This window comes from Hoplias malabaricus, chromosome 14 (genome assembly GCF_029633855.1).
Source record: "Hoplias malabaricus isolate fHopMal1 chromosome 14, fHopMal1.hap1, whole genome shotgun sequence".
Taxonomy (NCBI): domain Eukaryota; kingdom Metazoa; phylum Chordata; class Actinopteri; order Characiformes; family Erythrinidae; genus Hoplias; species Hoplias malabaricus.
In genome coordinates this window covers 560,349-572,873 of record NC_089813.1, presented here as the reverse complement: position 1 = coordinate 572,873, position 12,525 = coordinate 560,349, and the positions used below count along the sequence as shown (strand labels likewise).

The 12,525-nt window shown below is 49.9% G+C and overlaps 2 protein-coding genes across 3 annotated transcripts in view; one reads left to right on the top strand and one right to left on the bottom strand.

Moving 5' to 3' along the window:
- The first annotated feature begins 3,292 nt into the window (after nucleotides 1-3,292).
- crybb2 (crystallin, beta B2) lies at nucleotides 3,293-9,581 on the top strand. Its single transcript, XM_066643763.1, has 6 exons — nucleotides 3,293-3,420; nucleotides 6,183-6,267; nucleotides 7,726-7,844; nucleotides 7,990-8,122; nucleotides 8,660-8,802; nucleotides 9,353-9,581. Exons 2-6 carry the CDS (start codon nucleotides 6,205-6,207, stop codon nucleotides 9,519-9,521), a joined length of 627 nt encoding a protein of 208 aa, XP_066499860.1. The 5' UTR covers nucleotides 3,293-3,420; nucleotides 6,183-6,204; the 3' UTR covers nucleotides 9,522-9,581.
- A 726-nt stretch (nucleotides 9,582-10,307) lies between these two features.
- si:ch73-138n13.1 (uncharacterized) overlaps nucleotides 10,308-12,525 on the bottom strand; it is a 49,378-nt gene continuing 47,160 nt past the window's right edge. For both annotated transcript variants that reach the window (XM_066643144.1, XM_066643145.1), the window contains exon 13: nucleotides 10,308-12,437. The gene's annotated coding sequence lies outside the window, so the exon portion shown is untranslated. The remainder of the gene's footprint in view (nucleotides 12,438-12,525) is intronic.

Sequence of the window (12,525 nt, the reverse complement as noted above, 5' to 3'; positions counted from 1 at the left end):
TTGGAAGTGACATAAAAATGATGAAATATTCGATTAAAATTCAAAGCATTTAACCGTGCTCCACTCAGTCAGAGAGTGTGCTCCTCGTATATTCCCGGGAACAGTTGGTTTTCCCACTTTCACAGCTGACCCCCAGTGAGACGTGTGTCCTCCTGTGAGTTAATCCATCCTCCGAGACGTCCCCGTGTCCAAAAAATCAGCTGGATAAAAAGATAAAGTGAGGTCCGCTCTACTCCAGCGTCCTCCACACGTCCCTGCGTCCTGCAGACAAGCCCTAGCTCTGCTCCAACGTCCTGCTCAGGTTCCCTTCCCACCCCCTCTTCCTCCTGCTCCTCCTGCTCCTCCTCCTCCTCCTCCTCTAGTGCTGCCCCAGGCTTTTAAAACTTAACACCATCTGTGGGGCTAAAAAACAAATAGAAAACTGCCCCCTGCCCCCGGGGCGCTGACCGCAGACCTGTTTGACTGAAGACCACAGGAGAGCGGCACAGTTGTCCACTCTGTAAACCGAGACTTCATTAAGTCTGTTTACTCACCGTGTGGAGATCGCTTTAGAGCCACTGTCTACTGAGAACATTACAAAACACTACACTACGACACTCTGGGCTCTTTCCCAGACTGGGATTAAGCCTAGTCCTGGACTCCTCAGCATTCTGAACTGTCTGAGCACTAATCCCTCTCTGACAAACCACACCTTTGTGTTTCATTAAAGGAGCGGCCTGTCTTTATCCAGCAAAGAGCAAGAAATGTGTATATATGTATACAACGACCGATTCTGTCCTAAAATGGCCACCGTACACATGGCCGAACAGAATCTATTACACACAGGCCACTAGGTGTCAGTGTTACCACTGTTTCAGAAAGTGTGTCACAGTTTACACACAGCTGTAGGATCCCAGCCCCTGTCATCTTCAGAAACAGCGCCACCTACAGTGTGATACTGCTTAACTAATCTGTGGCACATTGTAATGTAATTTATATCATGCTTCGTTGTTATATGATGCAAAATGATATTTTCCTACATTACGTATTATTCTATGTTATGCACTGCTTTGCTAATTCAAGTCGTGTTCTAAAAGTGTGATTTTAATCTAAAACCCTGTGTATAAAGCTCTGAGTGTGTGTCCTCTCCATGTGCTGCTCTGGAAACCGCTCTAATGTGTTTTACGAAGCCCCAGTGTCTGTAAATGGGTAAAAAAACAAAGTGTCTGGGTCCGGTGCTAGTCTTTCTCTCTCTCTGCTCACGGCAGAGAAACGCCATCTGGAGGTTTTTAGACAACGGAGAGACTCCAAACGCTGAAAAGCACCAACCGAGATGAGGATGTTGCTCTATTCCTGCTCCATAGGGGGGTCACACAAATTTTTGCTGTTACAGTTACATTACTTAAGGTGGAACTGACTCTAAATTCAGCGCTCCACCTTAAAAGATACAATTCCCCACAATCGTAGACGTCCCCTTTAAGTAAAGTGAAGTTAGATACTGGTGTGTATTGTTGTGTTGTTGTGTGCTGTATTTTACTGTTACACTGTCTCGTAGTCAACTATTTTCACTCTTACACAATGCCTCACTATTGTTCTCCGAGGTTGTCCCAGAAGAGAGGACATTGACATTAGGATCAATAAAACATTATGTAACTGCTTCCTAATAAAGAGCATCTGTCTCAAAGAGTGCCCCCCCCCCCCCCCCACACACACACACTAACACACACACACACACACCTACCCCCCACTGAGGAGGTCTAGGGCTGGAGATATGCCTCAGAGTACATTAAAAACACATTGCTGAGGCCTAACTGTGACCCGTAGTAAAACAGACAGAGTGAGTTACTACGTCTTGGATTCCCGTGGATCCTTGGATTCTGATCTGGAATTCCTGAGGTTTTCCAGAAGCTCAGCACCCACAGGAAAATTGTAACATGTGTAAGACTCAGAGCGAGGACTAGAGGTAGGGTTTCCTCTTTCATTTCCCCAACATCAGGAGAGCGCACTGGAAAAAGGCTGGGGGCCGGAGCCGGCGCCGAAACAGAAAACTACTTCCTCTTTAACAGAGCTGACGAGTTCAAACAGAAATGTGTGACTTTGTTTATTGTTCTACTCCTCAAACCTGAACCTGCAGAGGTCTGCTCACCCTCCTGCAGCTCTGCCTCAACACTCTGCACCTCGAGGTGTTTCTCACGTCTCCACGCTGAGCTCATCGCTGAGCACACGGCGGGGGCGGGGCTTCTGCCGCAGTCGGGTGGTGAGTTACGATGTCACACGACACTGTTAAACCAATTCTAATCCACAGCTAACCAAATAGCAACCACCTGGGACCATCACAACCACCTAGCAACCACCTGGCACCATCACAACCACCTAGCAACCACCTGGGACCATCACAACCACCTAGCAACCACCTGGGACCATCACAACCACCTAGCAACCACCTGGGACCATCAAAACCACCTAGCAACCACCTGGCACCATCACAACCACCTAGCAACCACCTGTGACCATCACAACCACCTAGCAACCACCTGGGACCATCAAAACCACCTAGCAACCACCTGGCACCATCACAACCACCTAGCAACCACCTGGCACCATCACAACCACCTAGCAACCACCTGGGACTATCACAACCACCTAGCAACCACCTGTGACCATCACAACCACCTAGCAACCACCTGGGACTATCACAACCACCTAGCAACCACCTCGCACCATCACAACCACCTAGCAACCACCTGGGACCATCAAAACCACCTAGCAACCACCTGGCACCATCACAACCACCTAGCAACCACCTGGGACCATCAAAACCACCTAGCAACCACCTGTGACCATCACAACCACCTAGCATCCACCTGGGACCATCAAAACCACCTAGCAACCACCTGTGACCATCAAAACCACCTAGCAACCACCTCGCACCATCACAACCACCTAGCAACCACCTGGGACCATCAAAACCACCTAGCAACCACCTGGGACCATCAAAACCACCTAGCAACCACCTCGCACCATCACAACCACCTAGCAACCACCTGGGACCATCAAAACAACCTAGCAACCACCTGGCACCATCACAACCACCTAGCAACCACCTGGGACCATCACAACCACCTAGCAACCACCTGGGACTATCACAACCACCTAGCAACCACCTGTGACCATCACAACCACCTAGCAACCACCTGGGACTATCACAACCACCTAGCAACCACCTCGCACCATCACAACCACCTAGCAACCACCTGGGACCATCAAAACCACCTAGCAACCACCTCGCACCATCACAACCACCTAGCAACCACCTGGGACCATCAAAACCACCTAGCAACCACCTGTGACCATCACAACCACCTAGCATCCACCTGGGACCATCAAAACCATCTAGCAACCACCTAGGATACCTGAGCAACCAGCTTAATGCAACACTAGGTAATATTACTACTCTCATCATAATGCTCCACTGAGCTGTTACAGTGAGAACAGATCCTCTGTCATTGCTACTCTGGGTTCAGCACTGCAGAAACTACACTATGTAATTTTTGGAGGAGGGTAGATTACCCACCCTGCCTCCAAATCTTACCTAGTGTTGCTTTAAATGCCACAACAAGTGCCGAGAGAGAAGTACCTCAGCATGACCACAATCCCCATTCCCATTAGCAACCACCTGAAATACTATGGAACACACCAACCTCCTCACAGACAGTCACCCGGAACCCCCAACCAGTTCAGTTTCAGAAGTTGGTTGCAGTTTCTCCGGTGATGACGGGGCTCTAGGGGCGGTCAGTTCACCACTCCATCGTTCTGAGAAGCACCAGCCGCTTCTATTTTTGTATTTCTCCTTCTCTAAAGATCCACATCCTTTCAGACCCACGGTGAAGAGCTGTGGGGGTCTTGAGTGGTTGTACTGGCTCAGAGCAAAATGTTACTGCTCATAGGTTGCTCTGTAATGGCTCAGGAGACACAGTGGTGATTCTCCTAAAATGTCTTAGGAGAAATAGAATGAGACCAAAAGGAGAAATGAGACACGAGAGAGAGATAAAGGAGAAGGAGGAGAGTGTAGGCCAAATATGTGCACAGTTTGTGATTTCACTGAGAGCTCCACTAAACCCCCAGAGGAGACACCTGTGAGATCACTGAGGTTTTAGTCTCAGGGGAGACACATTTGGGCTGCAGGAGCCTCCTATGTCTCACTGTTGTCTGGGAGAAACTACTGAGGTGTTAAGGAGATGTTTATTTTATTTTAATGGATTTGAACTCATTTCTTTGACTAATTTCTATGCTCTCTCTCTCTCTCTCTCTCTCTCTCTCGCTCTCTCGCCCTCCCACCCCAGCCCCCTCATTGTGAATCCCGAACTCTTGGCACCGGATTGTGCTGAATCATGGGATAGGGAACAAAGGGCGGCTGGGAGAAATTGACAACTAATGAAATAACTTTGCAGCGGCATTAAAAAGGAGGAGGGGTTCTGGTTTGGGCTGGTGGTCCGGGGTGTGTGTGTGTGTGTGTGTGGGAGAGAGAGTGTGTGAGAGACCCCCACACCCTGCCAAACCCCTCCCTCTTCCCCCGAAGCCAGTCTATTAGCACCTGATCACCAGTGTGTCCTGCCTGAGCAGATGGGAGGTTTTGGCAGAGCCCCACCCCCCCCCCCCCCCGGTGGTGTCTGTATAAATTGTGCCCCCCGTTCCACCCGGACCAGACCGGACACCACACTGCTGGTAAGACTGGGACGTCTGCTCGCTCGCTCGCTCTCTCTCTCTCTCTGCTGGATGTTTGATTTCATTCTGAGTTTTTATTTTGTTTCTGTTTCAACTCGTTTAATTTGGTCTGGACGCGCCGTGAACTCGTTTAATTTGGTCTGGACGCGCCGTGAACTCGTTTAATTTGGTCTGGACGCGCCGTGAACTCGTTTAATTTGGTCTGGACGCGCCGTGCACTCGTTTAGTTTAGTCTGGACACGCTGTGCACTCGTTTAGTTTGGTCTGTGACAGGACACCGTGTGAAAGGATGAAACTCAGTGTATGTTTGTTAAAAAAACGAAACCCTTGCTGCTTGCTTCAGAGTTTAGAGTTTGTTGTGAGTTAAAAGTTTGGGTTCTGAAGCACTCCTAAGATCTGGCGTGTCACTCCCTCCCTCCCTCACCCACATTATCACTCACTCACATACTCACTCGTGTTTAGGGACGGCTGCACAAGGGGGCGCTATTCATTGCTTTGCTTCAAACATAATAGTTGTGTTTGACTTCACCCGGCACTGCACAGACCCATTTGCATCTGCGCCTGCGATATGTCACGATGACACACAGCGTTAGAATCTCAGGAGTGCGAGGTGGCTGCAGTCTCCAGAGCCAGCCGCTGCAGTTGCTCCTCAGGAGCTGCGCGAGACGAGAGGCAGCCTGACGGCGACAGAGCTTAATCCTCATTGGCTGGAAGCTCGGCTGAAACCTATAACCTTTGTTTCTTTTAGTTCCAAAACGTAACTCTCAGTTCTCTCTCTTAAAGACACTGTGTGTACAGTAGGTGGCGCTCTCCTCCAGCTACTTTCGCTGACCACCAGGGGGAGGCGCCGTTCATCTCAAACAAACCTGTTTTGCGCTTGTTCAGTGCTAAGAGTGTGTGTGTGTGTGGTCTGTAACTGGACACACAGCTGGAGAGATTATTTTTGGATTTGAACTGTGATTCTCTTATGTTTTATTTAATGCTTTGATTATTATTTCTACGTTGTGGTGAGTTCAGTTTATTGCGAGACCTTCAGATATTTTCTGTTTCACTTTTTTATAAAAACTTCAGTTGTGAACGGTGATGTCTCTAACTGACCACAGGGGGGTGCTCTTTAACTGGTCGCTCTGTTGAACAATGAATAGATTCTTTTATTTTAATCCCAGTTTGTGCTGAGTTTTCTCGTTGTTAGTTGTTTATCAGTGACCCCCCCCCCCCCCCCCCCGATCTCACACAGCGCCCCCTAGCCTCAGGTGAATACGGTCTTAACCCCTGGAGGTGAGAACACTGCAGAAATAACGTCCAGTGTTCAATATTCAGTGTAAAAATACAGACAGGAGCCCAATAAGAACATGTGAGTGGAGCGTGAGGGTTCATCTCTGCCATGTATTCATTCATATTCTCTCTCTCTCTCTCTCTCTCTCTCTTCCCTGATGAAATGATGACCCCTGCCCCTCCCCCCCACCCCGGTCCTGAAGCTGGTCACTCTCCTGGTTCACGATGGCGACCGATCACCAGAATCCTGCCACCAAGCAGCAGCAGCCAGGAGCCGGACCTTTTAAGGTAGGAGCAGGAAACATCTGAAAAAAAAACAACACAGTCCTACGTCCCAGGAGTTCACCCCCTGCAGGACGTCCCCTCTGTTATCCTCAGACATTCTGCAGCTACTGTTCATTAAAATCAGTGATAACTTTTAACATATCAATAGCAGTATTTACATTATTCATAAAAAAAAGAAAAAGAGCAATAATAAGACGACAGTTGAGCACAGTGCTGCCTTCCACACGAGAGCAGGGTTCAGCTCCCCGCTCAGGCAGGAACACCTCTCTACTCTTATAAATCCTCCACCACACCGCACCAATAAGAGTCCCCCACGCCGCACTGCACCGCAGCAATAAGAGTCCCCCACGCCATACCGCACCAATAAGAGTCCCCCACACCGCACTACACCGCACCAATAAGAGTCCCCCACACCGCACTACACCGCACCAATAAGAGTCCCCCACACCGCACTACACCGCACCAATAAGAGTCCCCCACACCGCACCAATAAGAGTCCCCCACACCGCACTACACCGCAGCAATAAGAGTCCCCCACGCCATACCGCACCAATAAGAGTCCCCCACACCGCACTGCACCGCAGCAATAAGAGCCCTCCACCACACCGCACCAATAAGAGTCCCCCACACCGCACTGCACTGCACCAATAAGAGTCCCCCACGCCATACCGCACCAATAAGAGTCCCCCACACCGCACTACACCGCACCAATAAGAGTCCCCCACACCGCACTGCACCGCAGCAATAAGAGCCCTCCACCACACCGCACCAATAAGAGTCCCCCACGCCGCACTGCACTGCACCAATAAGAGTCCCCCACACCGCACTGCACCGCAGCAATAAGAGCCCTCCACCACACCGCACCAATAAGAGTCCCCCACACCGCACTGCACTGCACCAATAAGAGTCCCCCACACCGCACTGCACCGCAGCAATAAGAGCCTTCCACCACACCGCACCAATAAGAGTCCCCCACGCCGCACTGCACCGCAGCAATAAGAGCCCTCCAACACACGGCACCAATAAGAGTCCCCCACGCCATACCGCACCAATAAGAGCCCTCAACCACACCGAACCAATAAGAGTCCCCCACGCTGCACCCTACCAATAAGAGTCCCCCAGGATTCAGTGGTGTTCAGTTCCCAGCTCAGGCAGGAACACCTCACTACTCTTATTCAAATTATTATTAAATCCTCTCCCACACCGCACCAATGAGAACTCCCCACGTCACACCGCACCATTAAGAGTCCCCCATGCCGCACCACACCAATGAGTCCTCCACCGCACCGCACTGCACCAATAAAAGTCCCCCACGCCACACCAATGAGTCCTCCACCATGCTACACCACACCTGTCCCCCATGCCATGCCACACCGCACCACTCCTCAGGATTCTTAACGCTGTGTTAATGACCTGTTATTATTAATTCTATTAACATTGTTCTTGTTATTCCTTCCTCAGCTGGTGATCTACGAGCAGGAGAACTTCCAGGGCCGCTGTCATGAGCTGACTGGAGCCTGCAACAACCTGCAGGAGGCAGGCGTGGAGAAAGTGGCTTCCATACTGGTGCTCTGTGGACCGTGAGTGTGTGTGTGTGTGTGTGTGTGAGACAGAGTGAGTGTGTTCATAGGTGGGAGTTTCAGAGCGTTTGTGCTATCTGAGTTATTGTGTAAAATGCATGTTTGACTTTATATAATGTGTGTGTGTGTGTGTGTGCGCGCGCAGGTGGGTGGGATATGAGCAGCCGGGCTGTAAGGGCGAGCAGTTTGTGTTTGAGAAGGGTGAGTATCCTCGCTGGGACGCCTGGACAAACAGCCGCCGAAGTGACTGCCTTTTCGCCTTCCGCCCCATCAAAGTGGTAACTAACACACACACACACACACACACACACACAGTGTGAGAGGCTTTGTGTTGAGCTGCTAGGGAGCAGTGAGGGGTGAACTGCAGCAGTGAAGCTCAGTGACAGATTTATGAACATTGCTGTTCTCACTCACCTTCGCAGAGGAAAGTGTATCTCGAGCTAAAGCAGCTTCTCATGAGCTTCTCATGTCGTCTCAGTGCGTCTCAGATGTGAGGTTTACTCCGACCTCACTGTGGTCCATCTGCGTAAACACAGGCGCTATTTTCCAATTACGGAGAAACAGGGTTTAGGTTCCAGAGAAATATATGACATCACTGACGTCCAGGAAGCTGCAGGTGTGTGTGTGAGTGACTGGGTGAGTGTGTGAAACTGTCCAGAGACGTGTGTGTGTGTGATGTTCTATCCAGGAGGTGTTCCTGCCGTGTGCACAGTGATCCTGAACCCACCAGGACCCCGATCAGAATTACAGCTGATGAATGAATGAATCCCATGGCTGCTTTTCCCGCTCACCTCTGGTTTTTGTTGTGTCTCCAGGACAGCCAGGAGCACAAGATCGTTCTGTACGAGAACCCCAACTACGCTGGCAAGAAGATCGAGATCATAGACGACGACGTTCCCAGTTTCCATGCTCACGGATACCAGGAGAAGGTCTCCTCTGTCCGAGTGCAGAGCGGAACGTGAGTCTGACCTCATCACTGCGAAGACAGAGCGCAATAAACTACCATCCGTCACCAGTCCGCCTTAAAATACACACTTCACTCAAATCACGTTTGGGTGACTCCACATTTTAAGGCGGAGCAGTAATCGAGCCTTGTTCAGCTCTTGGACCGGACGGAGGTCTTCTGCCTCTACGTTACTAGCGTTTTAGTTCCTTAGTCGTTACTGAGTCACTTCTCGTAGCTAAAGGTGAGAAAGTAGAGTCCATTACAGAAAGTCAGGGGTAGAATTAGATCCAATAAAGTCACTATTACCCTGGGGCTGCTGAGGAGACACAGGAACTACAGTTCCCATAATGCACCAGTGCCTGTTTGACAGGCTTTGTACTAGATTCAGTGGTACCCCTAGAACCAATGGGGAAGCAGATGTGTACAGCTTTGCCCCAGTGCAATAGTTTAGAAACGCCTGCAGCTCCTGAGCCAATGGTTGTCCCCGCTCCCTCTAGTGGTCAGAGCGTATACAGTCTGGTCCTGTCTGGTCTCTAACCTCTTCCTGTCCCCTCCCCCACAGCTGGGTGGCCTATCAGTTCCCGGGTTACCGTGGTTACCAGTACCTGTTTGAGAAGGGCGAGTACAAGGAGTGCGCCGAGTTCGGGGCTCAGCTGCCTCAGATCCAGTCGGTGAGACGCATTCGAGACATGCAGTGGCACCAGAGGGGGGCTTTCCACCCCACCAACTGAGCTTCTACCCCAAGCCCCCCTCCCTCCAAACAACACCACCACCATCATCTCCACCCTCCTCCACCCTCCCGCTCCTAAATGCTGATTCTCTTTGCTACTGCTAACGAATGAATAAAGGATTTTGCGTTATGAGTTACGCCTGCTGTCTGCGAGTCTTTATTCCACTGGGAGCGCTTTACACTCGATCCCGGAACATTGCTGTGAGGAGGTGATTGCAGCAGGGTCAGGGAATGATGTTGGAGAAATAGTTCTGACATTCAGGCTTGTCCCTGAGGCACCAGGGGGCGCTGTATCGGTTCCTCAGCCTGACACTAAGGAGATTTATAACCCTCTAGTGGACACTGTGTGCAGCTGCTCCAGAGCGCCCTTCCATTTCATGGCTTGTCCAAAGATATTTCTCTCTCACACACACACTCTCACACTGTCTCACACACACACACACTGTCACACACACACTCTCACACTGTCTCACACACACACACTGTCACACACACTCTCTCACATTGTCACACACTCTCTCACACTGTCACACACACTTTCATACACTGTCACAAACACACTCTCTCACACTGTCACACACACTCACTGTCATACAGTCACACACTCTCACACACACACAAACACTCTCACTCACACACACTCTCTCACATTGTCTCTCAGTCCCACACACTCTCTCACTCTCTCACACTGTCACACACTCTCACACAGTCACACACACACACTGTCACACACTCAAATAATAATAATAATAATAAACACAAGAACACGTTCTTATTGAAAGTGGCAGCAAAGAAAATAAATTTATTGTCAATTTTAATATGAATTTACATCAGACACTGGTCTCAACACTGCGCAATATACATCTCCAAACTGAACTTTAAAAAAGAAGAAGACGACCCTTGATTGGACAGAACTCTCGCGGACAGACGGTGGGGGTAGTGTGCGTCAGCGCCCTCGTGTGGAGAGACGAGGTCAGTTCTGCTGTCCATCCACTGGTAGGAAGTGCTCACAGGTCACTGACGTCTTCCTGGGGTCAGGAGCGTGTAAGGAACGCTGGGTCTAAGCTGGACTTCTGGGAAAAATGAACAGGAAGTCACCTCTGAACATTACATAGCGCAGTTTCCGCAGTGCTGAGCCTGGAGTCGCAGCCACAGAGGAGCATCACTATGATTCTGAAGAAAGAAAACCACTCAGAGGCAGTGACTGAGGAAAAACCCCATTCATTTCTCACAGAGAATTCCAGCCGAGACCTGGACGTCCTTATATGGGCGTGACTTCAGGAGCCTATCAGAGGGCGAGGAGGCGTGTCCACGAACAAGGACGAACAGAGTGGCAACAAATGTGCAGTGTTTACAGCACGGTCACAAATGATCCCTTACAGAGCAAACACCACCAGGAGAGGAGACGAGGAGGAGACAAGGAGGAGACGAGGAGCGGCCTTGTCTTTTCTGAACCTGTGGATCCGAAGGAGAGCAGCCGACACTTGGACTGATCCTGATTATATCCCGAGTGAGAGAGGGGGAGAGAGACAAGAGAGAGAGAGGGGGGAGAGAGACACAGAGACAAAAGAAGAGAGAGAGAGAGAGACAGAGAGTGAGAGAGAGTGAGAGGGGGGGGGGGGGGGGGAGAGAGAGAGAGAGAGAGAGAGAGACAGAGAGAGAGGGGGGAGAGAGAGTGAGTGAGAGAGAGAGAGAGAGAGAGACTCTCATTGGGTTGGAGACGTGGTGGAACTCTGTGGACACCTGCTGACCCGATATTAGGAGGGACACTGTCCGCTAATCTTCTAGGATGCTGGAACATTGCTGTGAGGATCTGATTGCTTCAGAGTCAGGAGCTGATGATACACTCATGCCAGGACCTCCCAACTCATCCCAACAGTCCTGGCTGTAGCTCCACGTCTCCAGACAACAGCCCACTGCTCCATAGACTCCTCTGTCTCACACTGTCTCATCAGTCAGTCACGGGGACGGTCGACTCATGTGCAGCTGCTCCAGCGCCCCACTCTTTACACAAAGCAGCTCAGTTCCCAGAACCCCCCTCTGTGTCCACAAACTTCTGCCCCGTTTCACCTGTTCCTCCAAACCCCCGACGCTTCCCACAATAATAAGGGAACCTTTCAAAATAAGAGTCTGCACCTGCGAGGACTTTTATTGTTTAAAAATATATATATATTTGTGTTTATCTACGGTTCCTGCGTTTAATCGACTCCTTCAAAGCGTGGAAACAAAATAACAACGTTTCTCGATTAGGACCGACTTCAAGAAATCACTAAATACAACGTCTACACATCGTCGGGTTCAAACAGAGATGATCCGGTGGACTATTATTAAAGAAAATCAGGATTAAATCACATCTGTGAGTCTTCCCTACACCCCACAAACACAAAGAAATATCTACGAAGATAAAAACATTAAAAACAGAGAGAATGGAGTAACTGGGCCGTCCTCTGGTCACTTTTAATGCTGTGGTCCCACAGGAGCTCGAGAAATATTCCTGAATATTCAACATAAAAAAACTGGTTTATGCCCCGCCCACTTCTTTAGCCCTCGGGGAAATAAAGTGGCTTTATGCAAATGAAAACAAATATCCTCTCCCTGGAGAAAGGAGCTGAGGAGATACAGCTCTCTCACACACACACACACACACACACACACACACACACACACACACACACACACACACTCTTCTGTTCTTCTCCAAGTCAGATCTCCTCAGAAGGCACCACGCACATTTAACACCTCGGGACAAAACGGGGGCGGAACACAGAGAAAGCGAACCACCAATCAGATACGAGCAGGACAATGATGTCATCAGCAGCAGTGGGTGGGGGGTGGGGGTTTCCTGTCGACTCCAGGTCAAAGGTTAAGGCTTCTGTCGTTGAGTTTCAGCTACAGATTCTCCAGGGTTTAAGGCATCCTTCAGAAACACACACAGAGTAATAACAATGTTATTAAAGATAATAACAACAGTAATAAGAAGAAGAAGAACGTTTACGTGGTGATTC

Bases quoted from the DNA above. Each gene is read 5' to 3' on its own strand.
- crybb2 (XM_066643763.1), top strand. From the start codon at position 6,205: ATGGCGACCGATCACCAGAATCCTGCCACCAAGCAGCAGCAGCCAGGA. The intron at 6,268-7,725 runs GTAGGAGCAGGA...TTCCTTCCTCAG, and splicing joins CAGGAGCCGGACCTTTTAAG to CTGGTGATCTACGAGCAGGA. The intron at 8,123-8,659 runs GTAACTAACACA...TTGTGTCTCCAG, and splicing joins CCTTCCGCCCCATCAAAGTG to GACAGCCAGGAGCACAAGAT.